Genomic DNA, 26,909 nt, shown 5'->3' with positions numbered 1-26,909 from the left:
TAACATCCCCGGTTTGATAGTTGATAATGGAAATAAAAAATTAGTATAATTTTGGTTGAAAAATCTCTTGATTATTTTGATGGTTATGTTTGTCCAACTTCAATTATTTCATTTTTCTTCATGAAATTCATTCCAATATATTACCATTGAGAGAGGTGGTATTAGGTGGTATTGAAAAAATTTTTTATAATCAAAATTTTTCCATTACCACCGTTTAATCTCACTAATCAAACAGGCCGTCAATATAATTCAAATCAACTCCTCTAATATAATTCATTTTAATAATAAAATTTATGGTTCAAATTTTTGTATTTCTTGATCAAGGAAGTATCCTTTCTAACTCATTCACTCTCTCTCCATTTCTTCAACTTTCACTAAAATTTTCCATTAAAGCTTCTTGAGATCTTCACTTAATTAACCCAAACCTAACCTCCTCGAACTTTCCCTCCTTCCCTCTTTTTCTACTTAACTCATAACCCTTCTTCTGATTTCCCTCCTTGCTTCTTCCTTTTCTTTCTGTCTCTGTTTCATAATTAATGGCAGGTAGCAGAAGTTTCAGTACTCTGCTGATTGGTGAATCTTAAAATTTCCCCATTTGCATTTACACCATAACCAACTGTACTTACAGCTTTTTTTCTTCCTTCTTTTACCCTCTAAATTTATTGCTTAGAGCCATACACCATTAATACTGTTATATATACTACTAGCACTAGTTATTCGAAACCCAAAAATTGAATTATGGCTATGGTGGTGTATATGTGTGGTGAAGAGAAATTCAGAAAATCATCCTTTAGAGCTGATCGGAAGCCATGGATGCTGAAAGATTACCTTGGAGATGACATGAGTTCATGTTCTTCAAATGGGTTCCGATCATTTCCTCGTCGACAATGTTGTGTTACGGTTCGCAACCTTATCGAGAAAGAAGTTATGGGATCCCGTCGGAATCATCACTCTAAACCTGCGAAACGTATGATTACGAGAAACCGTAGCATTTCTTCAACTCTTCAAAAGGCTTCAATGGCGGTGATTAACGCTGTTAAGTTTCTTCCGTTTAATAATCCGGCGAAAAATTCTTTGAAATCTAGTGATGGGAAAAACTTTCTTTCTAGAAGTTTCTCGAAGAAGTTGTTCAGGAGAAGTTTTTTCTGGAAGAAAGAAAAAAGTGGTAATTTGATGGTTATGAAGAAGAGTAATGGTGATGATGATGAGATTGAACGGTGGATATCTTCGGGGGTTGTTGGAACGGAGAAGTATCAGCCGTTGGATTTGTCTAATGATACGACTGTTACGAATGTTTCAACGACGAGTGTAAGTAATTACAGTGACGGTAAAAGTGAGAGTAGTTGGTCTGACGACATTACTTTTACGTCTGATTCTAGTGAAAACGATGTCGTTGGGAGGAGAGAGAAAATGGAAGTAGAAGGAGAAAAAGAAGTCAGCAAAAGAGTTGGCGGAATAACCGGTCAGGATTCCGTTGAGCCTGCGGTATTAGCTAAGGTGAGAAAATGGTTTCTTAATTTTAAAATTGGTTTATTTATTAATGTTTTTTGTGTTGGTTACTTTTTTTTGCCGTTGATTTAACTTTCAGTTTAGTCTTAGATGCAATCTCTGCTGTTTATTTGCTTTGGTTTTACTCATTTGAAAATCAAGTTATATGGACTTTTTGGTCTTATACTAAATAAATAAAATAAAAATAATAAAACTTATTGACCGCAATATATATTTTATGTAACCTTAAACTCTTTAAGAAAATATATTAAAAGTTTACACTCAATAAGAAAACATCAACATTTTAAAGTTTTAAATTTAAATTAATGATTAATAAAATCAAATATAACAATAATAGTGAATAAGAGGGCATATAAATGATATAGTCTAATAATATTAACAAATCATCCTTATGTCAAAGAATTTAATAACGTTTGACTTTTATGATTTTAATTTATTTTTAATGGTATATAAACTTTAATTTTACTTTTTCAAATGAAAATATGTAAAAATTTATTACAATATATGATTTTTTATTTTTAATTATTTTTAAACTAGGACCGTAAATATAAAAAAGTTTTAAATTTAAATTAATTGATTAATAAAATCAAGCAAGAAATCAAAAAATAGAAAAGCAATGAAATATTAATTAATTATTACTCCCTCCGTTCTTTTTTGATTTTTCGCATTACTATAACAGGTAGTTTCAAAAGTTCTTCCACTTTAGAATACTTTCTATTTTTAGAAAGTTTTTATCTCACTTTTACCCCTTAAAACCCCTCTTTTTCTCGTAATGTACCAATTTTCTTTTATTTATAATTATTTTTCTCTCTCATACATTCAATACAATCATTACTTTACATTAATATTTAATTAAAATAATATCCACTACAACCTCATACTTCCAATACAATCATTACTTTACACTACTATTTAATTAAAATAATATCCACTACAATTCAAAGATTCAAATATTAATTAATTGGGGCGAGAAGTGAGGAAATGAGCAAGAGTCTCAACTCTCACGTGCGGCAGCGGGAGTGTATCATTGATTCTAGGAGAACTTTTAGTTGTTGAAATTTGCTACTCTCTTTTTTCTAATGTTTTTTTTTATTTAAAATATTTTATTTTAAAAAGAGAAAATTTATTAAAATTTTTAAGACATATATTGATGATAAAATATATTAATGTGAGATTTCATTAAATTCATCTTAATATATACTTTTTATTATATATTTTTTATAATTTTTCATGATGTATATTTAGAGATAATAATACTTAAAGTTTATTTTGAAAACTATGCAAAAAGAAAAAATTTTAAAAACTATGCAAAAAGAAAATGAGAAGAGCATTTGAAAACAAAGGTAATGCTTCCTATGTAGCTGATAGTTTACTTAATAGAGTATAGTATTTTATTATTGTTAATTGAAAAAGAAAAAGAAAAATTAGGTTGTTAGGTTACTTTATAGAGTATAATATAATATTTTATTATAGAGTATAGAGTATAGAGTAGAATAAAAATAGAAGAACTTAGAATTTTAAATGATTATTTTATTACTAAAAAGGAAAATGTAGCAAGTAATATGAAATTGCCAAAAATAAAAAATGTAGCGGGTATTATGGAACGGAGGAAGTATATGAGTATGCTAGTGTATTGTAATTAAAAATCTGTACCGTTGTTGTTGCCACGCTGTGTGCCACAGCAAGATTACGGCAGAGAGATTCGCTAGACCATTTGACGATCCTGCACCTCGATATACTGGATTTGATCCATTAAATAGGAGTGTTATTATACTCTATAATACTCGTACTATCCTCCTATGGAACTGGCAATTATAATTTACTCTACTTTTACTGGAGCATCATTTTATATGTTTTTTTTCTTTCTGAATCATTTTATGACTTATAATGATGGCTAATATGATTACATTAAATAGGTGATTCAAATACAATTTGTCGGTGATTATTTGGTAACATTTTAAAAAACTATACATCTTTTTTTAAAGTCTATAGCATGCATGTAAAATAATGTTAATTTGAGTTTGTTATAGTGAGTTGTATATTAAAGTCTTAATTATTTTGTTTAATTGAAGGTAATTTAACATACATTAACACTTTAGCCAACTGAAAATTAATTATTATACCAAAATGAAAAAAAATTACTACAATTGTTACGTTTGCTTTAAATTTTGACTTATACAACTACTTTAATAGCCAATAAATATGTAAATGTTATTAGAGACTTGTTAAACAATCTAACAGCACTGGTGGGCAGTAACTAATAATCAATTGTTAAATACGGCATTAAACACTCATTTGAAAAATGTTGTGCATAATTATTTCAAGGATTCTTTATCACAACATAATACTTCTATGATTACTGATTACCTGAAAAGCTTGTTTTCGTATCATGAAAACAATAGCATCAATAATTAACAATCAATTGTCAAATACTACATCTCCTACGATCCGTTTTAGTTAGTGGTACTAAAATTTAGTAATAGAAATAATTTACGGTGTAAAATTTCATTAAAGGTTTCATGTCACTCCTATGGGGATGAAACTTTAATCACAAAAAAAAATTTTATTTAAAAATTTTCATTACCACCCTTTTCAATGGTAATGCATTGGAACAAATTTTATGAAGAAAATGAGATGATTAAAGTTAGACAAGTATGACCATTAATGTAGCCAAAAAAATTTTCAACTAAAATTACATTAACTTTCATTCTCATTATTATAGTTTATTACCACCTACCAAATGGGCTACAAACGTAATGTATTTAAATAAATTTTATAAAGATAATGAGATAATTAATGTAGAACATAGACTATTAATAGCCTAATATATCCGGTAAAGCATTACATCGCCAAAAGACTTTCATACCAAAATTGCACAAAATTTTTATTATCATTCTCACAATTTAATACTTATAATCAAATAAACCGTTACAGGACTAAGTTATTAGAATTAGAATCTTTACTTACAATTGATAAAATCTAAAAGGCCTTTATGATGCTTGGGTCTTTTAGCGTTAATATGTTGAATAACAGGAATGGCCAATTAAATGGGGATGATGCTTGCACGTCGAAGCCTTTAAGTTAATAAGTCTGGTAAAGCCATAAAAACACATGCACGAATTTACTTCGATAAAGTGTTTAGTTATGGACATGATTTGTTTTGAAAATGAATTTGTGTGCATCAATTACTCGAATTTATTGAAAATATTAAATTCACATTTAATATGAAATAAAGAAAGCAAAGAGAAAGTTTTAGGTCGTTGTAATTGAGGATTTTTTTTAAAAAAAGAAATGATTTCAAAATTATATTAATTGTAGATGAGGATAATAAATGTTTTCAAGTTTAAAAAGTTTAGCTTAGATTAGTTATGATTAATTCATTCTATATTTCAAATTATTTTAAAAATGAACAGAATGATACTTTTATTTATTTATTTATATATTATTAATTAATTGTATATTTTCACTCCAATAAAATTCAGGAGATGAAATGGTTGAATGTAGAAGATGAAAAAGAACAATCAAGTCCAATTTCTGTATTGGACTTTCCATACAACGAGGAAGGAGGTTCTTCACCTTTTACCATTAGAGCATCCAGAATAAAGGGTATTTTTTTCGATCTTATTTAATTTGCACCTAATTTATTATTTACGATTGTTCTACTTACATACATCGCATCCTTTCTTCTTTCGGTCATGATCCCCATGGACCATAATTCTCTTTTAATCTCATGATCTAAAATCTATTCTCTTTTATAATTTTATCTATGTGAGAGGTTGGAGCACAACAAAGCAAAGAAAAGGAGAGAAGAAAAGAGTGCGTAGTATATTCAATGTATCCTTTGGGTAAAGGTAGGAGAAGCCTTTTTATACAGGTACTTGTTAGTTTGTTACTACAGAACGACCAACTGTCAAGAGTACACATAATAAACTCATTACAAACTTACTACAAATATACAAGGCACTGACGGAGAGCTAATAATAGTCATATCATCCCCCTCAAACTTGGCTGGACTAGTCATGCAAAGTTTGGCTAATAAGTGGTGAAATTGAACAGAAGGAACTATCTTGGTGAAGACATCTGCTAATTGGGAAGAACTAGGAAGGTATGTGAGCAACTAATGAGTGATTGACCAAGAAGGAGAAGAAATCCGGAAATAGAACGTCCGATGTCCGAACAGGCACCCCAATCAGAGTCGGAGTAGGCTTGAAGAGTTAAATGATCAGAGGCAGATAGGAGGATACCTTGTCCTAAGGTAGCAGATAAGTAACCAAGGGTACGGACAAGAGCATCAAAACAAACAGAGGTGGGTTTTTGCATGTGTTGGCTAAGTGTCTGGACGGAGTATGAGAGGTTGGGACGAGTATGAGTTAGGAAGTTGAGGTTACCAACTAAGTTGCGGTATAATGTGGGATTAGGAATTAAAAGGGAGTCAGGAGGATAATTTGTGGTTTAAAGGAACAGAGGTAACATGGGGTTTAAGGTTGGAAATACCAAAATCTCTAACTAACTCCTTGCTAAACTTCTGTTGAGTAACAATAATCCCATTAGCAGAATAAGCAAGTTCAAGCCCAAGGAAAAAACTCAACCGGCCAAGATCCTTGATGCTGAAGGTACTGTGTAAATGTAACTTAAGCTGAGATATAAGAGGAGCATTGTTTCCTGTCACTATAATGTCATCCACGTATACGGCAACAATAGTGATAATATCATTATCCTTGTGAGTAAACAAAGAATAATCTAGCTCTGATCGAGTAAAACCCTGTAAAAGGAGCTCTTTAGTAAGCTTAGCAAACCATTGGCGGGATGCTTGTTTAAGACCGTAGAGAGATTTGCAGAGTTTGCAAACCAATTTAGGAGAATAAGACAGACCATCAGGGGCTAGCATATAAACATCTTCATTAAGGTCCCCAGGTAAAAACGCATTATTAACATCGAGCTGGTGTAAAGGCCATTGATGAGAAGCAGGAAGAGCTAGAATACATCGGATAGTTGTCATACGGACCACAGGGGAAAAGGTTTCATGAAAATCAACCCCATACTCTTGCATGTAACCTTTAGCTACAAGGCTAGCTTTGTATCGTTCTAGGGAACCATCAGCTTTAAACTTAATCTTATAAACCTATTTGCAGCCAATTGTTTTCTTGCCAAGAGGAATAGGAACAAGGTCCCATGTATGATTGGCTTGGAGGGCTTGAAGTTCGGTTTCCATAGCCCTGACCCACAAAGGATCCTGAGCTGCCTGCTTATAATTCTTAGGTTTAATCCACTGACTTTGAGAAGCTAACAAAGATTGATGAGAAATAGAAAGAGAGTTAAAGTGAACTAAATTACATAGTGAGAAGTGGTGCAAATAAAATCTTGAAGATGTAAAGGGGGTTTAGTGACACGGGTAGACCTACGGGTAGGAGCGGGAGGAAAAGGAGTAGGAAGAGAGAGATCAACAATTAAAGGTAACTCACGTGGAGAGGATATAGGGGAAGTAGAGGCATGAGGAATAGAGATAGAATTAGTTGGAGATAGTGTGGCAGATATTGGAGTAGGAAAGGAGAAAGCAGGGGAGGGTGAAGAGGGAGTAGGTGAGACAAGTGTGGGAATAGGGGCGGAAAAAGGAGTAGGTGGTAAAAAGGAGGCATCATATGAGGGAATAGGAGTATGTGCAGGGAGGTAGAAGCTAGATAAAGGAAAATTAGGAAGGGCAATAGAGTGATAGGGAAAGTGATGTTCCTGGAAAGTGACATCCCTAGAAAAAATAAAAGAATTAGAGCTAAAATTGTAAGTTTTGTAGGCCTTTTGAGTAAGGGAGTATCCTATGAAAATGGATATATCAGCTCAAGAATGAAATTTGGATCAATTGTGTGTGGGAGTGGAGACAAAACATAAGCAACCAAAGGATTTTAGGTGAGAGATATTGGGTTTTTCATCATAGAGTTTCTCATATGGAGAAATGTTGCCTAAAATGAGTAAAGGGGATCAGTTTATGAGATAGGTGGCAGTCTTGACACACTTACCCCAAAAACATATAGGGAGATTGGATTGAAAAGAAAGGGCTCAGGCTACCTCTAAGAGATGTCGATGCTTACGTTCGACAACCCCATTTTGTTGAGGGGTGTCACGACAAGTGGTTTGATGGAGAATGCAATGAAGGAGATAAAAGGCTTTGGATTCACCTTCGCACATTTCTTTAGCATTATCATTCCGAATTATTTGAATTTTAGAATGGAACTACATCTCAACATAAGCATAAAAATGTTAAAGGAAAGAAATATATTGTTTCTTGGATTTCATTAAGTATAACCACGTGGCCCGTGTAAAATCGTCTACAATGGTTAAAAAAAAGATTACAACCATCATGACTAGTATGTCTATGCGGACCCCAAACATCAATGTGAACCAATTGAAAACATTTAGTAGTCTTGATATGACTATGAGGAAATGGCCTTCTGGTTTGTTTGGCAGCAGGTTAAATAGTACAGAAGGTAGATTCATTAATCTTATTTACATCAATATTTGGAAGTAACATCCTGAGTTGTGAAAAAGGTAAGTGACCTAGTCTAAGGTGCCACAACTTAGCTTGGTCAAAATTTGTCTTATTTGAGTTGACAGAATCAGCAGCTACACATGTAGATTGTTGTTGAATGGAGGAATTAGTGGAATGAGGAATGTCAGCATAGTAAAGGCCATTCGAAAGTTTACCAAGAACCTTTGTCCTTGAATGGTCCTGAAGTACACAAGTTCATTAAGAAAGAACACAACAGTGCAATTATCAAGACAAAGTTTAGGAACCGAAATCAATTGAATTGAAAAGCTGGGACATAGAGCACATTTTTGAGCAAAATACCATCCATCAACATAACATCACCACAAAGATCAACCATCACTTTTTGACCATAAGAATCGTAATGCAATATATATATGTATCATCTCTAGCTAAAAATTTATTTACATTCTGTTTTTTAACTGAATAAATTAACTTATCTCGTTTGGCAGGGACTAAAGAGAGACTTATGAAAAAGCTAGGGAGATTCGAGTGTTTAGCAGCACTTGAAGCCGTTAGTTTTGAAACCCTAATGTCCTCCACATTTATAGAAGATCAATCTTCTAAGTGTTCCATCCAACCTTGTTCAACACCAAGCTATGTCTTGTCTAGTGAAAGCGACGAAGAAGAAGACGAAGAACAAAGTCATGAAAACAAAGTCGAAAAACAAGCACAAGACCTACTTAACATTACAAAGGCCAAAATACCAAAAAAAATCACCCACAAAATTGAGTTTGAAAATTTGTTACTAGATTTCTTTCGAGAAAATGTTACCAAAAAAACATATGTCACGTTGCTAAATGCGGCCGAGGATTGGCTTAATGGGCACTATGATAAGTTAATATTAGGGTGGGAAGTGAAGGATAAGAGGCAAGCTTATATTAAAGACATGGAAGATGAAGGTTGGTGGCCTACAGATGCTAATTTACAAAAAGAAGAGGTAACATCTAAGCTTGGAGAAGAGGTTTTGGCTAATTTATTGGAAGAGCTTATTGTTGAATTTTGCTCTTCTAACTCCTTTGCAGATTAATTTATAGAGAATTAAATCTTGTCTCAATTTGGCATGTACGAATTTCCTTAGGTAAGATACTAGATTTAATTCTCGGTGCCAAGAGATACTATATGTGAATATTTGGTAGGGTTCTAATGGTAAATTAGTCTTTAATAAGATAGGAGATAGCTAGCACAAAAGAGTTGATCTTCTAATGTAATGTATGTTGTTCTTCTTTTTCTTTATCTCAAGAAAAGAAGATGGAGATTTTTGGACTAATTTAATTTTTTTTGCAATGTTTTGTAAATGCACTTGCATTTTGTGTGGTTATTGGGTGCTAGTACCCATTAATAAATGGTTTACTTATATTTGGGTTATGTTTAGTCACTCTAATGAACTCAATTAGATTAAATTTACTAAATTGAATTGAATTTAAAGCAATTCTTATATGAAATTGTGTTATGGTAGATAGGTTAATACAAGTAGTTTAATAGAATAAGGAATGTAATAACTAAAGTGTTAATTTAAAATCTAAAATAACATGTTAAAATTAAACATTTAAAAGTGAGTATTTGAGTATGAATATTAATGTTTTAATAGAATCAACACAAATTTTCATTTAACACTAATTCTTTATTGAGACCGTCTCACCATGAGACGACATCAATTGAATCGGCTCAAACTCTAAAAAAAACTGCTACCATATATAATTCGAATTTCATTGTTTTTTAATGTTTTATTACTAATGGGCTGCTTGTATGGGCTCATCTTACGGTGAGACAGTCTCATATAAGACTTGTTGTAAATAGGAAGTATATAAGCTAAAAATTTTCTATTATTAGGCTATTTAATCTAAGTATGAGGCATGTCTCACAATAAGACTGGCTCAAATAAGAATTTGTGTTTGTATTAAATTTTAGATTTGATTTCGATTTTGGGGTGGATAAATTTTAAGGTTTGATCCTTGTCCAATTTGATTCAGATTGGGATATCTTCTTTTGGGCCGTGTATGAAGAGGTTCAGACTTGGGCCAGTATTATCAATAATGGGCTCCTCACTATCCTGACATTATCGTCATTTGTTTTTGAGCTTTCGGGCTAAAAAATCTTGTAAGATCCAAATTTAAAAAGTAAAAATTGTAGTCTGTTTGTAAAATGTGTTAAAATATATAGATAATTAAAATTTTATTTATTTCGTCTTAATATATATATATTTTTTTTTAAAAAAAAAAAACTTGATTTTTGCTTACAACTTTTTCAACCCAAGCCTTAGTTCTTGGGTCACAGCCAATCTCTCCTTATTCCCTTCTTTTTGTAAATATTATTGGAAAACTTGGGGTTCCTTTGCAATTTTTCTAATAAATTTTTTACATTTTAATTATTTTTTATAAGTAAGAATACCTAACACAGAGATCTAATATCAGAAAAACATACAATTAAGATTGCATGATGATAGTAATGTTTGGTTTTAAAAGACGATCAATATAGAATTATCCCAACAATACTTAATTTGTTTTAACACATAATATAAGACGTTTATTACATAAAACAGTATATATAGCTACACAACATATTATGCAAATTTAATTATTTATTCCAACAATACAAGTTCATATAACCGGATTTGCCATATATTTTATTTCTCGCGGCTAGGGCATCAAATGTGCACACTTAGTGGAGCTCCATTTTATTGAGGCTGTTGTTCACTGAAGTAGCTCCCAACCTTGATCACTCTAAAGCTCCAATTACCAAATACTAGAACCAAAATTAGACATACGAAGATCATGAAATGGAATTTGGACCTTAGCTAGCTAGCTAGCTAGGTTATTAAGTAGCAAGAAGCAATGGGCGGATGTAAAAACTTGGGTCACATTTAGGAGGTTCCTTAACAATATCCACGTATGGGAACCATGGACTTGGACCTTTTTCCGAAACGAATCGAAGAAATTTAACGTCATTTTTGCCGACAACTTGAACATCGGTGATTGTCATGAGCTCACCAACTTGGGCATTGTTAACATAGAGACTCACGGTGACTCCCTTAACTTCTGTTAGCTTATGTTTGGATACAATTGCCGATATTTGTGGTTGACACTCTACTATATTTTTCACAAAAAACATGGTTCTAGTCACTTTACAATTACCGTGTAATTGGATCGATAAGTTGTACGAGTTATCTGATTTATTACGTTCGCAGCTGAAGCTTTTCACATAATCTGGGAAAAGCCCCGTTGGCAAATCATATTCTTGTAACAAATCAGAGACGGAATTGAATTCCGAGCAGTTGGGATTAGTCACAGTGGATGATGTTACATAAAAGAAGAAGCTGAGAGCAACGAAGAGGGAGATTGTAAACGGATTTGTGGCTGGCTTTGGAGACATTTTTATCGATCACTTATAATACGGGTTTTAATTTAAAATGAGATGAAGTAATACTTATGTTTTATGTATAGTGGTGGTGATGGACTAATATGCAATTGATGTTGCTCTATTTATAGACTATAATTGTGTGGAATTTTTTTATTAAATTAAAAAATTATTTAATACCAATAATTCTATTTGTTTTAGAGGGATTGCCAAACTTTTTATTTTAGTTTGTTTTATTGACTTTGCAATTTTTCTATTTTGAATGATGTTTTTAACATTTTTATTTATTTTTATCTTTATATATATTTTTCACTTTTCATCCTACCTATTATACAAAATTTAGTAGTCCATATCAATTTTTTGATATTTATATCAATTCTTTTTCGTGTCGGGGGACTCTTTTGGCCGCACTCTCCTTTATGGGTATGAGTTGTCGCCGTCCTTCCTTCCACATACCCTGTTCATGGTTTTTTTTCTATAAGTGGGATACACTGGATAAGATGATGATAAGAATGATTGATATTTGAATTTCTTAGAGATGGAGGGAGAAGTACTATTCAATGGCACGTAAATTTTCATGTAAATCATTTTAGTGTTTGCCTTCTTGCACTATTTGATTTTTGGCATGCAACATCCATGATGTTTTTGAAAAGATGATTTAGGAATCTTTTTTCAGCTTTCTACTATTACGTTTTGGCACTATTAATGACGTGTCTAATTAATTATTTGTTAGCCTTTTTGTTAAAGTTTGTTTCTTTACATGCTATCAGAAGTCAATGTGTAATGAGTTCGAATTTCAACTACCTTTTAGAATCAAGTGATCGAAATATTTTAGGCAAAGTAAAGAAGCCTTACGCTATATCCACACTTCTAATTCAAATGATTCTCGCATGTTACATATTTTGAGTCTTCAACCATCAGCTTAAGCTCAACTTAAGCTTAAACTTTTGGTTGATTTAGTTCATTCACGTTATCCTACATCAATGTTTAAGTATTAATATCCATCCCAAGCTATTGCATTTCATTTATTTTGTTAAACTTTACATATGCAAGTCAAGAAAATTGACAGAGATTGTTTAATTTACATAAATGAAATCAAAATATTTCGTTGCTCTAAAATAAATGTATATATAACCCCACATCATATAATTAGAGAGAAATTGAATAACATTCAATTAATGCGCTACTCATCTTATTACCAATTATAATTTTAGGATAGAACCTAATAACTTGTGTGTAGTCAATTCTTTTTATGCAGGTCTTGTTGTGTACAAGTCCAATAACAAATTTAATAGACTAAAAGTGCTCAAATGAGCACATATTGCGGTTGAACGAGCACCAAAACCTTGTTCAACTTTCCTTCTTCCCCCAAGCATTATCATCTGAACATTCCTGTTCTTCCATATCCTCCTAGATGTCTTGCCTTCTTCTAACAAATGCTGAATTGGTGTAGTATGTTTTGATCACACAAATTTTTGGCAATCTTCATTTGTATTCTCTATCATTTCCCTATAAAATATGGTAGAATTTATGGAAATTTACTTGCACTCTAGACTAGGCTCACACCCCCTAATCTACTTTTTCTATAAATTATTATGGATGCAAATTTCTTTGGATGGATCTTATTTTATTCAAATTTGAAATTATTTTAACAGGTAATAATTTAGAGACATTGCATTTGATGTTGTTATTAATTTCAAAAAGTAAACAACAAATAGAAAAAAATTGGAAATTCACAGAGAAATAGGAAGAAAGTAATGCAATTAATTTTAGGAAGGCTTGCATCACTTAGGCCGGCCCTTCAACTTAAACAACCACATAAAAATTGTTCAGTTCATGAATATATCTATCTAGGCAAATCCTGCAAGTAGAAAGGGAATACAATCTACCTACTCGAGTTATTAGAGGCGGAGCAAAATTGATAAATTTTAAAAATTATAATAGGAAGGTAGAAAGCATTATTGTAGAGGGTAAAAGGAGTTGAGGAAGACCCAGGAGAACTTGGGGTGAGCAAATAAGAGTTGACTTGCATGAGTTAAACCTCTCTGCGGACCTGAGTAGGGATAGGAGCAGTTGGAGACACCATATACATGTCTTAGATTACTGATGTTCTCTTAGTTTACCTTTTAGTGTCTTTTACCTCTTGTTGTATCGTTTCCTTTCTATTAGTTCTTTGTTTTCTTTTTGTAGTGGTTCTACTTTTATTTTTATAGGGCTTTAAGTTATCTTTCACTTATAATCACATTTCTTTATCTTTCTCGAGCCTGGGGACTCCTTTGGTCGCGCTCTCCTTTATAGGTATGAGTTGCCATCGTCTTTCCCTCCCCAGACCCTGGCCTTAGTTTTCTATGAGTGGGATTTACTGGGTAGGACTATGATGATGATGATATACTATATAATTTAATATTGAGGCCCTTAATTTTTTGGAGTTTGTGTGGTGTAACATGTTGAACATGCTCACCCTGCGAGCTTATTTGGTAAATAATTAGTTAGTTTGTTTTAGCTTTTGACTTGTTGTTTGATTAAATAATCAAAATTCTTATTTATCCGAGTTTTATACAACAAACAACCAGGTAATCAACCAGGTAAATAATTGTTGGTTTTTAGATCTTGCTAATCAAAATTAGAATTCTCTCAATTACTTAATATGTAATTGAAAGTCAATTACTCAATTTAATGGTTACAATTGCTTAATGGAGAAAAATAAAAGAGATATTGAAACTTTATTCTGTATTTTAAAATAAGTATAAAAATAAATAATAGAAAAAGTAATAAAAAAGGATTCTAATACGCTAATTAAATAGTCAATAGCCAAATAGGCCGACACTACTAATTTATCAAATAAGCTAATTGAATAATAATTAACTATCAACATTTCAGACCCAAGAACCAAAACTCCCAATTTTCTTCTGTCTCATCCAACTTTTCTCACATTTTCTTCACATTTTTCCACTTAGTCAAACTTAGTATGCCTTTTGTCCAAGAGTTTTGCTACATACAACCTATTTTTATTCTGAAATACTTATTATATTATATGTATTGACATTACTTATTACTTAAACTTATATTATATATTACGATTAAGTATAGATATTTTACTTTTAAAAGTAACAAATACTTCATAATAAAACGGAAAAACTAAATAATTATAGCAAAAAAACAAAAAAGTACTCCTTGATGAAAAATTTATGTCTATCCAAATTCACAATGTTATAATGCATTTGTAATACACATGTTTTCAAGGCTTACACAGTGTCCTGTAGCAACTAAATGATGCTAAAGTTGGACCAGAGCAAAGCCACATGGGGCCGAGAGGCCCAGCTCCCCTTGCTAAAAATGCAATTCTTTATAATTTTGGCTTTGGTCCTTTAAAATATGATATATGATTTAAATAGTGCATAAATATAACAAAAATTACTATAGTTCAATGGTTGGAGTAGCATATTTGTAATCTAAGTTAAGGGATCAAATCCTAATATAAACTATTATTTTTTAATAGACTAATAATTTATATTATAATTACCCTTTATCCTTCATAATTTCATATTCATCCTTTTTAGTGTGTGTGTTGATAAGTGCAATTATTTGCACTTATTTATATCATTTTATACTCTTTAATGATGGTCGTTGTTAGTAATTTCGTGCTTATTTTGAAGATTTATGCTACATTACTCATTTTGGTTATTCATGTAGAATTTGAGTGGTTTTGATTGTTTTAAGGATAATTCTTATGGTTTTAATGATGACGGAGTTTACTAAAGAGATTTTAGCTCGGGTGAAGATAATTTACAAAGAAAATGAGCAAAAGAGTGAAAGAGTTTTTATAATGCAAAAGTTTTGAGGTGAAATTTGATACATGTCTACTCTTTTGGTCATAACTTTTGATAGAAAGATTTTATTAATTCAAGGTTTGCGGCATTGGAAACTAGACGTTAAGAGCTTTCCAACGGTATATTATATGTCCAATTTTGAAAATCGAACGAGAAATGATGATTGCTTGAAGTTTGCTGAAATTGTCAGCCAAAAATACCGACTCGGCTTCCTTGACGTGAAAGTGGACGCCGAGTAGGCTTCTTCTAGATTCAGTGCAGCCCATTTTTTAATACTTTAATTTTGTATTATTTTCTTTTATCTTTATTTTTAATTATCTTCTTAGGGTTAATCAAGATATTAAAAAGGATAATTAGGTTAAGCCTCCTTGGAAGAGGAGACCAAGGAGGGATATTAAAAACCTCTTCTCCTTTCTCCTTTTTCTCTCCTCTTCCATCTCTTAGACTACTTTTACCTTAGTTATTGGTTTTGCTCTTTACTTCTTCCTTTAATTTTTAGCTTTTTCATAAAGTTTGCCATTAATCTTCATTCGAGGATTGTAAGTTTCTTTTAGGGGGTATTTGGTATAAAGAATAAAAATGTAATGCAGAGGGAATTCATAGAGGGGTAAGACTAATGTAAAGTGTTATTTTTAAGAATTATTTGGTATACTAGTGGTTATTATGGAAAGGGAAACACTTCTTAGTTTTACACTTTCTCTCTCCTTAAACCATAGCCATCAACCCCTGATAGGTGCAAATTTTTATAACCGCAAGCGCACGGTTGACGTGTAGCTGCGGGTCGAACATAAGGAAGCGAGTTAACAAATTTGTTCAATTTATAAGTACAAGATACGGACAAACAATATAATCGGTTTGAGAATCTAACACTACAATGAACAAAAATCAAAATGATGCAATTGAAACTAATAAATAAAGCTAAGACAATAATTAATATGAAGACGATGATAATAAAACAAATATAGTATGTCGAGAATCATCTAATTCTAACATGGGAGTCAATTACTCTCATAATTGTATAAAATTGAGTCTTTGGCATGATTAAACGTGATCTAATCAAGCTTCCGCTTTATTGATCATTATCGGTTTAAGACCTTACTAGTATTAATCCTCAAACTTCCATTTTATTGGTTAAACTAATAGAAATTTAACTTAAATATACCTCAATCCTAAATTAATCCTAATCTCAAACTTTCGTTTTATTGAAAAACTTAATAAAGATGTTTAAACTAAGGCTCATTAAGCACAAGTTTAATCACATACCCAAATTTCACACAATTAATCGATAAAATATCATCCCATGTTTTGAATTAGAATTTTTTACCTTAACCCTAGATAAGAAAGCAATAAATAAAGAAAACTTACTAACGAAAAGAACGTAAATATAAATTGCAATGAAATTGAAAATATAACAATGGAGCTCCACTAGGGAAGCTCTCAAAAGGGAGAACAACAATAAAGAAAACTAAAAATTAAACTAAAGAAAACTACCCTCATGATCCTCCTAATAATAATAATAATCGCCACTATTTATAATGGTTCTAAAAATTAACCGTAACAAGCTTGTCGGTGGCAAACGCCAACTCGGCGGTCAAGGACCTCAGCAGAAAGCCGAGTTGGCTTTTAATGAATTAAAACAATGATTTTTTCAGAACCTACCGCCGAGTCGGCGTTTTGTGCTAAAAAATCGTAGCAAATTCAAATGGTAGTCATTTCTTGATTGGTTGTCGGAATTGGACATATAATATACCGTTGGAAAGCTCTTGAAGTCTATTTTCCAATGTTGCAACCTTGCATTAATACGATACTTCTATCAAAAGTTATGACCAAAAGAGTGAGCATATATCAAATTTCACTTTAAAACTTTTGCATTTTAAACACTTTTCAACTCTTTTGCCCATTTTCATTGTAAAACATCTTCATTGTAAAACATCTTCAAACGAGAAATAATCTCCTTAGTAAACTCCGTCATCATTAAAACCATAAGAATTATACTTAACATTATCAAACGCTCAAAATCAACATGAATAACCAAAATGGGTAAAGTAGCATAACTCTTCAAAATAAACACAAAATTACTAACAACAATCATCATTAAGCAGTATAAAATGATATAAATAAGTGCAAATAATTGCACTTATCAACCCCATGAAAGCCACCACCAAAATCATAGTTCACCTCATAAACAACCATTGAGCAGATTCAGTACTACATTACAACAATTGAGCAAATTCTTAAGAGAAAACCATTTTATTTAGTGAAAATCAAGCAAGAAAACCTTCAAATGTAAAATACTTTAGACAAAGAATGATGACGAAAAAATAAAAATGATAAAATTGTGAGTTTGTTTTTTAAATTTTCGCAAATTAACTACAAATTTTCAGATTTTGTACCCCTAATTTCATTTTAATTGCATGCAAGAGAGAAAATAAAAAAAAATAGATCAGAAAATCAAGTTATGAGCACTTGAAGAAGAAAAATCTCATCAATTTTATGAATATTGATCGAAAGGTATGAAGATAGATGTTAATTATTAAGTAATAGGGAGAGAGTGAAAGGTAATGGTAATTGATTCAGAAAAATTATGAGCGGTAACAAAGGAGTGGAAACGGTATCCTTTCGGTAACAGTAAGGGTATCAAAATGCTATACCAAATAATTTGTAAGGGTAATGATAAAATGAATCCTTTACCTATCTTAGAGTTTAGAATACCAGACGACCCCTAGTCTTTTAATTTCCTTTGCATTTTGATTCCTTATATTAGTTTTAATCCTTCATTTGTGAACCTTAATTATTGTCATCAATCTTCCTATAATAAAACTAGTTTTGTTCTTTATTTATCGTTCTTTGAATTAATTTTTGTGTTCTTTGGTATTTAATTATTGCTTCTCTTGAATTTGTCATTATCATCATATTCATTCATGTCTAGTATTATCCTAGGGTTTTTGTTTGCTTTCACCATGATTAGTGAGTAGATCCATCTTAAAGGGTTAAGGTTTGAACCTATAAGTCAAGTATGATTTAATTATTGAAAGTGTCTATGAATTTAAGATTAAAGTGGTTAAATTATTCTAATAACCCTAAATAAATATGCTTTATCGGACTAGTCAATAGAACTAAAGTGTGAGATTATGATCGACTTTGCTTTAGGGTAAATTCTAGCTAAATTGTTATTAATTCGTTCAATAAAACTAGTGTGTGAGAATTGAATTAGTAAGGTCTAAATCTAATAGTTAAGCAACAGAGTGAGAGTTTGTGATTAACAAGATCATGTTTAACCACATAATTAATTCGACATTTCATAGACTCTAATGAGAATTTGATCATACAAAACTTTAAGGGATTTCCGACACCCTAGATCTCTTCATCATATAGTTTTAATCCATTTTCTTATTGCATTCTTAGTTTGATAGACAAAAATCAATTAAACTTTTTTTCTCTTCAAGCAATATAATTAGTAGATTTAGCAAGTTTTTGTCCAAACTTCCTTGTGCTCGACCCGTGACTATACGTAATAATTTGTAATACTGTGATTTCATAGAGACTTCCAATGTACATTTAACAATTTTAAAGATAAAACAATAATTTAACACCAATCAATTACCCCAACACCAATAAGTATCCTTCCACCTAGATTGGTGTTCGAAATAACAAAGTAACATAAATAAAAATACACGTGGGATTACAATCCAAAGCCAAAGAACTAAACAGTGTAGCTGCTTATACTATACATTGATACACCAAATAACAACATCCAATTTATTCATCAATAATACAAAACAACTGAACCATGGATGACCTTATTTATTAAGCACCAAGAAGAAGAGGGATGGACCGGATGGTCAAGGTGTTGTCGCATTTAGGAGGTTCCTGAGCAATATCAAGGTAAGGGAACCACGGACTTGAACCCTTGTCCGAATCAAACTGAAGAAACCTGACGCTGGCCTGTCCCACTGCTCGAACATTTTTGATTGTCATCAGCTCGCCAACTTGACCACCATTAACAAACAGTGTAACCGTCACACCTTTCACGTTTGTTAGCTGCTGGTATGATATTGTGGCCGATATCTCGGGCTCGCACACGACTATATTTTTGACGCCAAACATTGAACGAGTCACTTGACAAACACCGTATAATTGAATCGTAAGCTCGTACGAGTAATCGCTGTCGCTTACGCAACTGAAGCTTTTCACATTGTCGGGGAAAATTCCCGTGGGTAATTCGTAACGACGTAATATATCCGGGATTGAATTAAATCCAGGGCAGTTTGAAAGGGCAGAGGATAATGATGTTAGATAAAGGTAGAAAAGAGCAAGAAAGATGGAGATTTTGGCTTGTTTTGGAGACATTTCTAATACAAATTAAATGTGAAGATATAATATTGTTGGTTTTGGTGTGTTTAGAAGCGGTTCTTAGCTCTATTTATAGATGAAGTTCTATGGATTTAATTTCTATTTTAATAAAGATTAAAATTATTTATTAATTCTAGTACCACTTAAATTTTTAAATGAGATATCTTATAATTTTCGTAGAAATAATTATGAAAACTATCACTGAATAATATTGTTTTCTTGTACTATTTGATGTTCGGCAGCATCCATGGGCGGCTGTTATCACGAATAATAGAAATATATTGAGTGTTTGGTTTATGGTATTTTAATTAGATTTTTGTTTGGTTTTGTCTTTTGACTTGCGATTAGGTCAAACACTAAAAAAATATTAGTAAATATCTAGCTTTTAGGTCAGCTGAAAAGCTGATTTTTAAGCCAATAAAAAAGTTACTACGTTAAAATAAAAGAGCTACTCTAATTAGCTTTTTTGTTGACTTTTGCTTATTAACTCATTTTTTTCTCTAATAAACAGTCAACAGCATATATCTAAACTTACCAAATATCTTCATAAACAATTATATTTTTTTAACTAACCTAAAAGCCAATAAAAACAGGTAACATTTTTAACTTGTCAAACAAGTCAATAAAAAATCAACAACCAATTACAAACACCCTACTCTATATCCCTATGAATTTTCATATGAAATCAATAAATGTGAATTTAGGTTGCAAATTCAAAGTTAGGGAAAAAATGTATTTCATCAATTTATTTCCTGACACTATAAATGACGGTGCCAAGATTTTGTATCTATGACCTATGGGTGTGAAATAAATCAAACTAGTTTCACAAATTCTCATGAAAAACGGTTTCTTTGAAATTAGTTTAGTTAAGCTTTAATAGACTGAGTTTTACAGACATCTGTCAAAAATATGATCTCTTAAGAGATCAACTGAACTAATTTATGTAATGATGAAGAACATTATAGTCTAAATTTATAAATATTGAATTTGAAATTTATAAAATTTAAGCTAATAATCTTAATGTTTATCAAACATTTAAAAAATAAATTAAAAATGTAATAATTAGTTAATTACAATAAAAGTTAGGATTACCACTACTCTCAAACAAAAACCTTTTTAATTAAAAGATGTTAATAATATAACATCGTATTTCTCATTTTAAGACTATTTTATGTTTTTTGGTTTTAGTATGAGTTGAGTTGAGTTGAATTGATTAGACACATACTGAAACCATTCAGGGCACCATGCAATCATCCATGGCAAGATTTGTTCCGAAATTGAATATGCAACTTAATCTGATTCAAAATATTTATATATAGTTAAGAATTAAAAATTAACCCAATTCGAGATATTGTAAATGAAATTTGTTTGAATACCAAGTGAACACCTCCATTCGTTGCGTGTCCGAATCGTTCATTCTGGTGGCCGTATTTGTGGTGGGCCGTGGGCGAGTGGCATGCACAAATTTTCATTCATCTCACATATTCCATTTTACATGTAATCAATAATCATCAATGGGAAATAAGTATGGGAATTTTAAATTAAAGATAGTTTGATTCAGTTAATTGAAGTTTATGGGATTTTTTGGATCTTCTATCAGTTAATTTATAGATTTTTAAAAATTAAACTCAGTTATTAATTATTTCCAGATAATCTCATTTATTTGCTAGTTTCTCCGTTATTTAATGTTCTTTCCATTCAGAATATTCCACCTTAAGGAGAGATAAATTTAATTAATGTTTTTTGATATATATTTAGAACATAAAATATATCCATGTGAGATTTCATTAGATTCGTCTTAATATATACTTTTTTATTATGTATTTTTTATAATTTTTAATTATATGTATTTAGAGATATTGAGGTTTAAAATTTACTTTAAAAACTGTGAAAAAATAAATGAGAAGAACAAACAAGAACAAAGAGAATAGTATTCTTTAGAAATACCCTCAAAGGCCTCAAATCACCTAAAATATGTTTAGTAGATTTTTGATTTTAAAACTAATTCATATATTTAAATAAATTATTTGAATTGAAAAGAATTCTTAAAAGATTAATATTTATTGTTAGAGGTGGTTAAAACAGACTGATGACCCGATTTTACATGATCTTGTAACTGAACCCGATTTGACCCGACTTTAACAGTGCTATAGGTCGGCTTTGTGCAGGCTATTCCTCCCCTCCCTCCTATGAGACCAGCCAAGGCTGTGCGACCGGCACACGGTACATACTCCGTGACCTTTGCTTCCCCGCTTGTGTACTTGAAGGAATGGAGTAGGTTCCCCTATAGTGGCCGCGTTGGTGAGCAGGCACTTCGTCGGGCATCTGTTCCATCAGAGGTTGAACCTAGTTACGTTGACTGGTTCAGAGTGTGCTCACACCCGAACGTAATCCTTGGCGAAGGACCGAGTGCCGGTTTTGGTCTATCTGAAAGCAAAGCTGAATACGTTAGTTTTTTAAATTAATTTGTTTTCTCTTGTGTCTTTCTGTTATTTGGATGTTGTTTTATATCTTATTCACACCCTTTTTCCTTTTTTCAGTTTCTCAATGAATGACCGAATCGATTCGCTCCATTGGCGAGACTTCCTTCTGTTGCTGAAATGAACCCCCGGGAAAGACATGCTTCAAATGTATACCTTAATGATTGTAAAGATTTATTTACTGAATGACAATCGTTTAAGGGGCATGGCCCTTCATAGTACTCCATAATTGATGAATATCATCCACATACAAAGCACCGTGTGAACCGATAGACATATATAAATAACAAGCACACGGCAATCCATGGGTGTGTTGAAGTACACAACCGCATTTGTTAAATACAAAATCACCCAATTCTAACATATGGTTATCCTCAAGCTGCAGCTGCTTCAAGGCGTATATAGATTCGTGGCGATATAAAGGTCTAAAGAAATGTTGTCGCATCGACCTTGCTACAGAATTCATGGATTCCTGTAGCGCTTGTCGGATCCTGGCTTGCTGATTTGTAATCTGTGCGTGTACCCTTCTAAACAGGGTATCAAATGAGCTATTACCGCTACCAAGGTAATACTTGAAAGATGAGTGTTGGCTTTCAACTCTGCTGGTAGTCTGGTTTCCGCAAGTGGTTTGTCTGCCTTTAGTGGCGCCTTAATCAATAATGAATCTAAGGTTGGATACTTACTCTACATTTTATTATTCGGTTATAGTCACACAAACCAATAAGTATATACTTTCTTCGTTTTAAAATACTTTTAACACTTATTTTTCACGTAGCCTAATTCTTAATATTTCTAATTATGTATAATAAAAAATTATAAGAAAATTAATATTAATAATCTTTTGTATTGAGACAAATCAAATAAAATCGCACTTGACTATGTTTTAACTTTTAAATTAAAACCTAATCATAAATTAGGATGATGAATGAATAGTTCATTATTTTGCAATATTGCAAGTAATTTGTAATGCTACTTTAATTGTCGCTCACTTAGCATAATTATCCATTTTAAGTTTGTCCCTCTTATTTAGCATCATCTATATTTTTAGACAATATTCACCACCTTTTTTTTAATGTATTTATATATTCTAACTCTTTTTTAATTTCATTTATATATATCATCTCTTTCTTTATTTATTACCAAATATTTACCTTTTCCTTAAAATGAATCAATTTTTCTTTACTATTGTCCTAGAGGGACAAAAGGGTATATACATATTTTGTCAAAAATGATTTTTTGGGACAATAAAAATCAATTTTATACTACACCAAGCAATAGTGACACTATATATAGTTAGTCAATTTTTGTAATTGATTGCTTTAAAATAGTAAATAATAACTTTAACTAACTAAATGTAAATAAGTCAGTTTAATTAATAAAGATAGTTTCACTATCTAATCATTAGCTATATTTCCACCATGTAACACATCTTTGTGTTTTGGCTTATGTTAATGTTATCAAGATTATGCTAAAGTCTGAAGAATACATAACAAAAATAAGTGGAACTTCTGGAGAATATGAATTCGCCAATAATGAACGTGTGATCTCCACATTGAAGATACATACAAATCTTCGTCAGGATGGTTATGGACCATTTGGAACCGGGGAGGATACCAAAAATTGTAATGTGTTTTCATTTCCTGACGAATTTAATGGACGCATTGTTGGATTCTTTGGACATGCTGATGACTACCTTTATTCTCTTGGAATCTATGCTCAATAGGTAACCTCAATGCTTATTAACTTCAAAATTAGTTTAAGGCCCATAGCAAAAGGATAAAAAGGTCCTTAAAAACTTAAGGCGAAGTAAATTATATAATACTCTTTTTGTTTTGTATTGTTGAAATTTTATCTATTTTATATAAAATATCCGAATAACTCATATTGCATAGCAAATAACATAAATTATAAGTAATTTTGGGCCCTAAAAAATTGGGCCCCTGGCGAAAGCCCACGGCTATGCTTGGTAATTGATATATACTTCCTACATTCAGCTAAATTACGGTTATTGACAAGTTTATCGTTCAAGCATATTTTATATAGTATGGTTAATATTTAAGAAAAAACATAATCAAGTTACATCTTATTTGAATCGTTCAGTCGCATATTTTTATTATATTAATTATTTTGAAATTTTAGTTATGCATAATTAGTATATATTGAATCCAATTCAATTTTTGTGCTATATGGAACAGAATGATCTTAAGTTTAGGCAGTGCTTGGATGTTATGGCTCCCACCAGCAAAATGGCCGATTCACGATCTTTCTATTTATGTCTGCATTTAATTAAAGAGTTTTAAGTGTATTTGTTATTTTCTTTGATTCTAATATTTCCTTCAATAAGCCATCCACATGTACTATCAATTTGGGTTGCCCTTTGAATTAAATATGATTTGTTGTAATCTTAATCAGTTATTATTACTTTTTACTAATTTCCTTTCAATAATACCTACTTTTGATTAATCATAAATAATACTAATTTAGGGATTTTTTTTCTAGAATAATAGTACTTTATTAGCTAATTTACTAATTTTTTTGTTATATAATCTCTTATACTTTAATTTTTAACATGTTAAGGATATTTTAGGAAAACACCCCTTTAAATTGGTATTAGTCATGATTAATCAAAAATTACTATTATTACAGAGAAATAAATTACATTATTTCTGATAATTTTTTCTAAAGGAAACCAGCAAAAGGATTTTTTTTGAAAGATAAAACTCTTAACTTTAACGTACAACAAACAAGGTAACTCTAGTAAAGCCAACCACTATTTTCAAACTAAAACTATTTAACAAATATTCTAACCAAAAAAATTTAAAAGCATTCAAAAATAATCTTTATATTTCCAACTATTTAACAAATATTCCTCCAAAACTTGCATATATTTTGTAGTAGTTATACAATTTTATATATTCTTTTTATATTTATTATACGTGATGTTATTTTCTTTGAATTAAAAAATATTATTAAGTAAAGTGTCACAAATTGTAGATAACAACGTTAAAACGTATAAAAACTTTATAAATGATGATTAAAAAAGCGCCGCATACGATAAGTTGATTGGAATATGGTAGTTTTTATTTTTTTTATTTTTTTGAAATTACGAACGTCTGTCGAAATATGATGGTTTTGTTAGGAATATAGTGTTTTATAATAAAAAAATATTTTTACAGATTTATAAAAAAATATTTAATAAGTAAATTTGAAAGCGAATAGCTCAGGCCCAACAATGATAGAACTATGAGTAGAAGATGAGTGAAAAAAAAGCATAATCAAGAGACACAACAACAATCAACACAATGTGTTTATGAGGTATCCAATGATACCTCCCCCTCAAAAGATGATTACTTTCATTAATCTATTCAACAATACATTAATGACTAACCAAACGCACATGAGAACAAGCTCTTAAGATAGTGCTTCCATTCCATAGTGAAGATCACCTACAATCTAATACATAGAAGAAGAAACTCTCTTGGTTCTCAAACCCTAGCCTTTCTAATGCGCATTAGCCTTACCACACTCTTCTAATGATGTTCTTAGAAACTTTTATATAGTCCCATAACATATTAAAAGCCCTAGGTCGAAGCCCTAAATGCCCCAAGTAAAACAGTCCACGAAACAGAAAGTTGCGAAATTGGGCCCTGTACCACGCTCGACTGAGCCAACCTGCTCGACCAGTCGAGCGGGTCTTCCACAGCTTCTGATCTTCTACTGTGTTGCTGCCTCGCTCAAGCTAGTCCCCTTCTGTGCTTTGCCTCGATCAAGGCACACTCCAAGACCCCCTTGGTGCACTCTCTTGCATTGATCAAGCTCTTCCTTGTGCATCACACTCTTGTTCTTCGTTGCACCTTCATCACGGCACTCTAAAGATCCTCCACATAAGGATAATTTGGTGCTTGCTCTAACAAAATTATTAACTATATTTATAGCCAAAAAGAATTAGTGTAAATGATTTAATCACAGTTTTTTATTTGAAAGATAATCATATAGTTAAAATAATAATAGTATAATAATTAATTGCCTTTCCAGCATAAGTGTAAATGTTTCACAAATCGGCAATGCATGGCAAACAATTCATTAACGTTAAAATTCAGAAAACAGAGTCATTTCAAAAATGTCCATGACAATTTTGACGCTTGAGTTATTTTTATGAGAGGTCGCCTTTTGATGAGTTAACTTTAAAATAAAGAGTTTATGTGCTAATAATTATGTTAGTTGGACTATTCAACGCAAGTATGAAGCGTGTCTCACTATAAGACTGTTTCATACAAAAAAATTGTATTACCATTTGTATATGGTTAATTAGATCATTTTTCATAATTTTCTAGTGTATTTCAAATCTTAAAATTAGTAAATATACTTTCTAAAACTCGAATATTATCACAACTTTTTAATAAACAAAAATCATATTTTTAGCAACCCAAAAAATTAAAGAATTTAGATCAAGGTCAAGGCGTTTTTATTTCTTTTCACTTACAAAGGCGTAATTTGTAATTTGATTGTTAGCAAAACCTTAATGTTAAGATTTTTTTATTATCAAATAGATTTTCGTGTCAATTACGATTCATGAATTATTTAAATAAAAACAGTAATCTTATATGTGTAATTAAATTATTATATACTCCTAAGCATATTAAAACTATAAATTAATTTATTTTAATCACTATGTAATTAAGACAATATTTGTTAATTCTAATCATTTCTTCGTTAATATATTGTATAGATACTAGTGTATTGGGTCGTGGGGTTGCTATTCCCTTAGCTCTTCTACATGCAGGGACAAATTAGATGAAAACTATGTCAATTTACGTATTAACTTTGAGCTATTCCCTCAGC

General features: G+C 31.2%; 3 protein-coding genes and 1 long non-coding RNA gene across 4 annotated transcripts; 2 read left to right on the top strand and 2 right to left on the bottom strand.

The window, feature by feature from the left end:
* The first annotated feature begins 309 nt into the window (after nucleotides 1–309).
* On the top strand, nucleotides 310–9,406 carry LOC130804791 (uncharacterized). The gene is made up of 3 exons (XM_057669385.1): nucleotides 310–1,497; nucleotides 4,992–5,115; nucleotides 8,500–9,406. The coding sequence occupies exons 1-3, from the start codon at nucleotides 739–741 to the stop codon at nucleotides 9,075–9,077; spliced, it is 1,461 nt and encodes a 486-aa protein (XP_057525368.1). The 5' UTR covers nucleotides 310–738; the 3' UTR covers nucleotides 9,078–9,406.
* Nucleotides 9,407–10,502: 1,096 nt separating this feature from the next.
* On the bottom strand, nucleotides 10,503–11,494 carry LOC130804790 (uncharacterized). The gene has a single exon (XM_057669384.1). It carries the CDS (start codon nucleotides 11,417–11,419, stop codon nucleotides 10,865–10,867), a length of 555 nt encoding a protein of 184 aa, XP_057525367.1. The 5' UTR covers nucleotides 11,420–11,494; the 3' UTR covers nucleotides 10,503–10,864.
* A 6,615-nt stretch (nucleotides 11,495–18,109) lies between these two features.
* Nucleotides 18,110–19,584, bottom strand: LOC130803745 (uncharacterized). Its single transcript, XM_057667944.1, has 2 exons — nucleotides 19,050–19,584; nucleotides 18,110–18,237 (listed from the first exon to the last, which is right to left on the bottom strand). Exons 1-2 carry the CDS (start codon nucleotides 19,582–19,584, stop codon nucleotides 18,110–18,112), a joined length of 663 nt encoding a protein of 220 aa, XP_057523927.1.
* Nucleotides 19,585–22,714: 3,130 nt separating this feature from the next.
* On the top strand, nucleotides 22,715–24,507 carry LOC130804789 (uncharacterized). Its single transcript, XR_009040059.1, has 3 exons — nucleotides 22,715–22,737; nucleotides 23,530–23,790; nucleotides 24,263–24,507. It is a non-coding gene; the product is annotated as an uncharacterized LOC130804789 (long non-coding RNA).
* Nucleotides 24,508–26,909: the final 2,402 nt, after the last annotated feature.

This window comes from Amaranthus tricolor, chromosome 17, assembly GCF_026212465.1.
Source record: "Amaranthus tricolor cultivar Red isolate AtriRed21 chromosome 17, ASM2621246v1, whole genome shotgun sequence".
Taxonomy (NCBI): domain Eukaryota; kingdom Viridiplantae; phylum Streptophyta; class Magnoliopsida; order Caryophyllales; family Amaranthaceae; genus Amaranthus; species Amaranthus tricolor.
The sequence above is the reverse complement of the archived record's forward strand: the minus strand, read 5'-3'. Positions and strand labels throughout refer to the sequence as shown.

Excerpts from the sequence above, each read along its gene's own strand:
- LOC130804791 (XM_057669385.1), top strand. The coding sequence starts at position 739 with ATGGCTATGGTGGTGTATATGTGTGGTGAAGAGAAATTCAGAAAATCA. Across the intron at positions 1,498-4,991 it reads AGCCTGCGGTATTAGCTAAG|GAGATGAAATGGTTGAATGT; the intron begins GTGAGAAAATGG and ends AATAAAATTCAG. Across the intron at positions 5,116-8,499 it reads TAGAGCATCCAGAATAAAGG|GGACTAAAGAGAGACTTATG; the intron begins GTATTTTTTTCG and ends CTCGTTTGGCAG.
- LOC130804790 (XM_057669384.1), bottom strand. The coding sequence starts at position 11,419 with ATGTCTCCAAAGCCAGCCACAAATCCGTTTACAATCTCCCTCTTCGTT.
- LOC130803745 (XM_057667944.1), bottom strand. The coding sequence starts at position 19,584 with ATGTCTCCAAAACAAGCCAAAATCTCCATCTTTCTTGCTCTTTTCTAC. Across the intron at positions 18,238-19,049 it reads GTCCATCCCTCTTCTTCTTG|GTTCAAACCTTAACCCTTTA; the intron begins GTGCTTAATAAA and ends CTTGACTTATAG.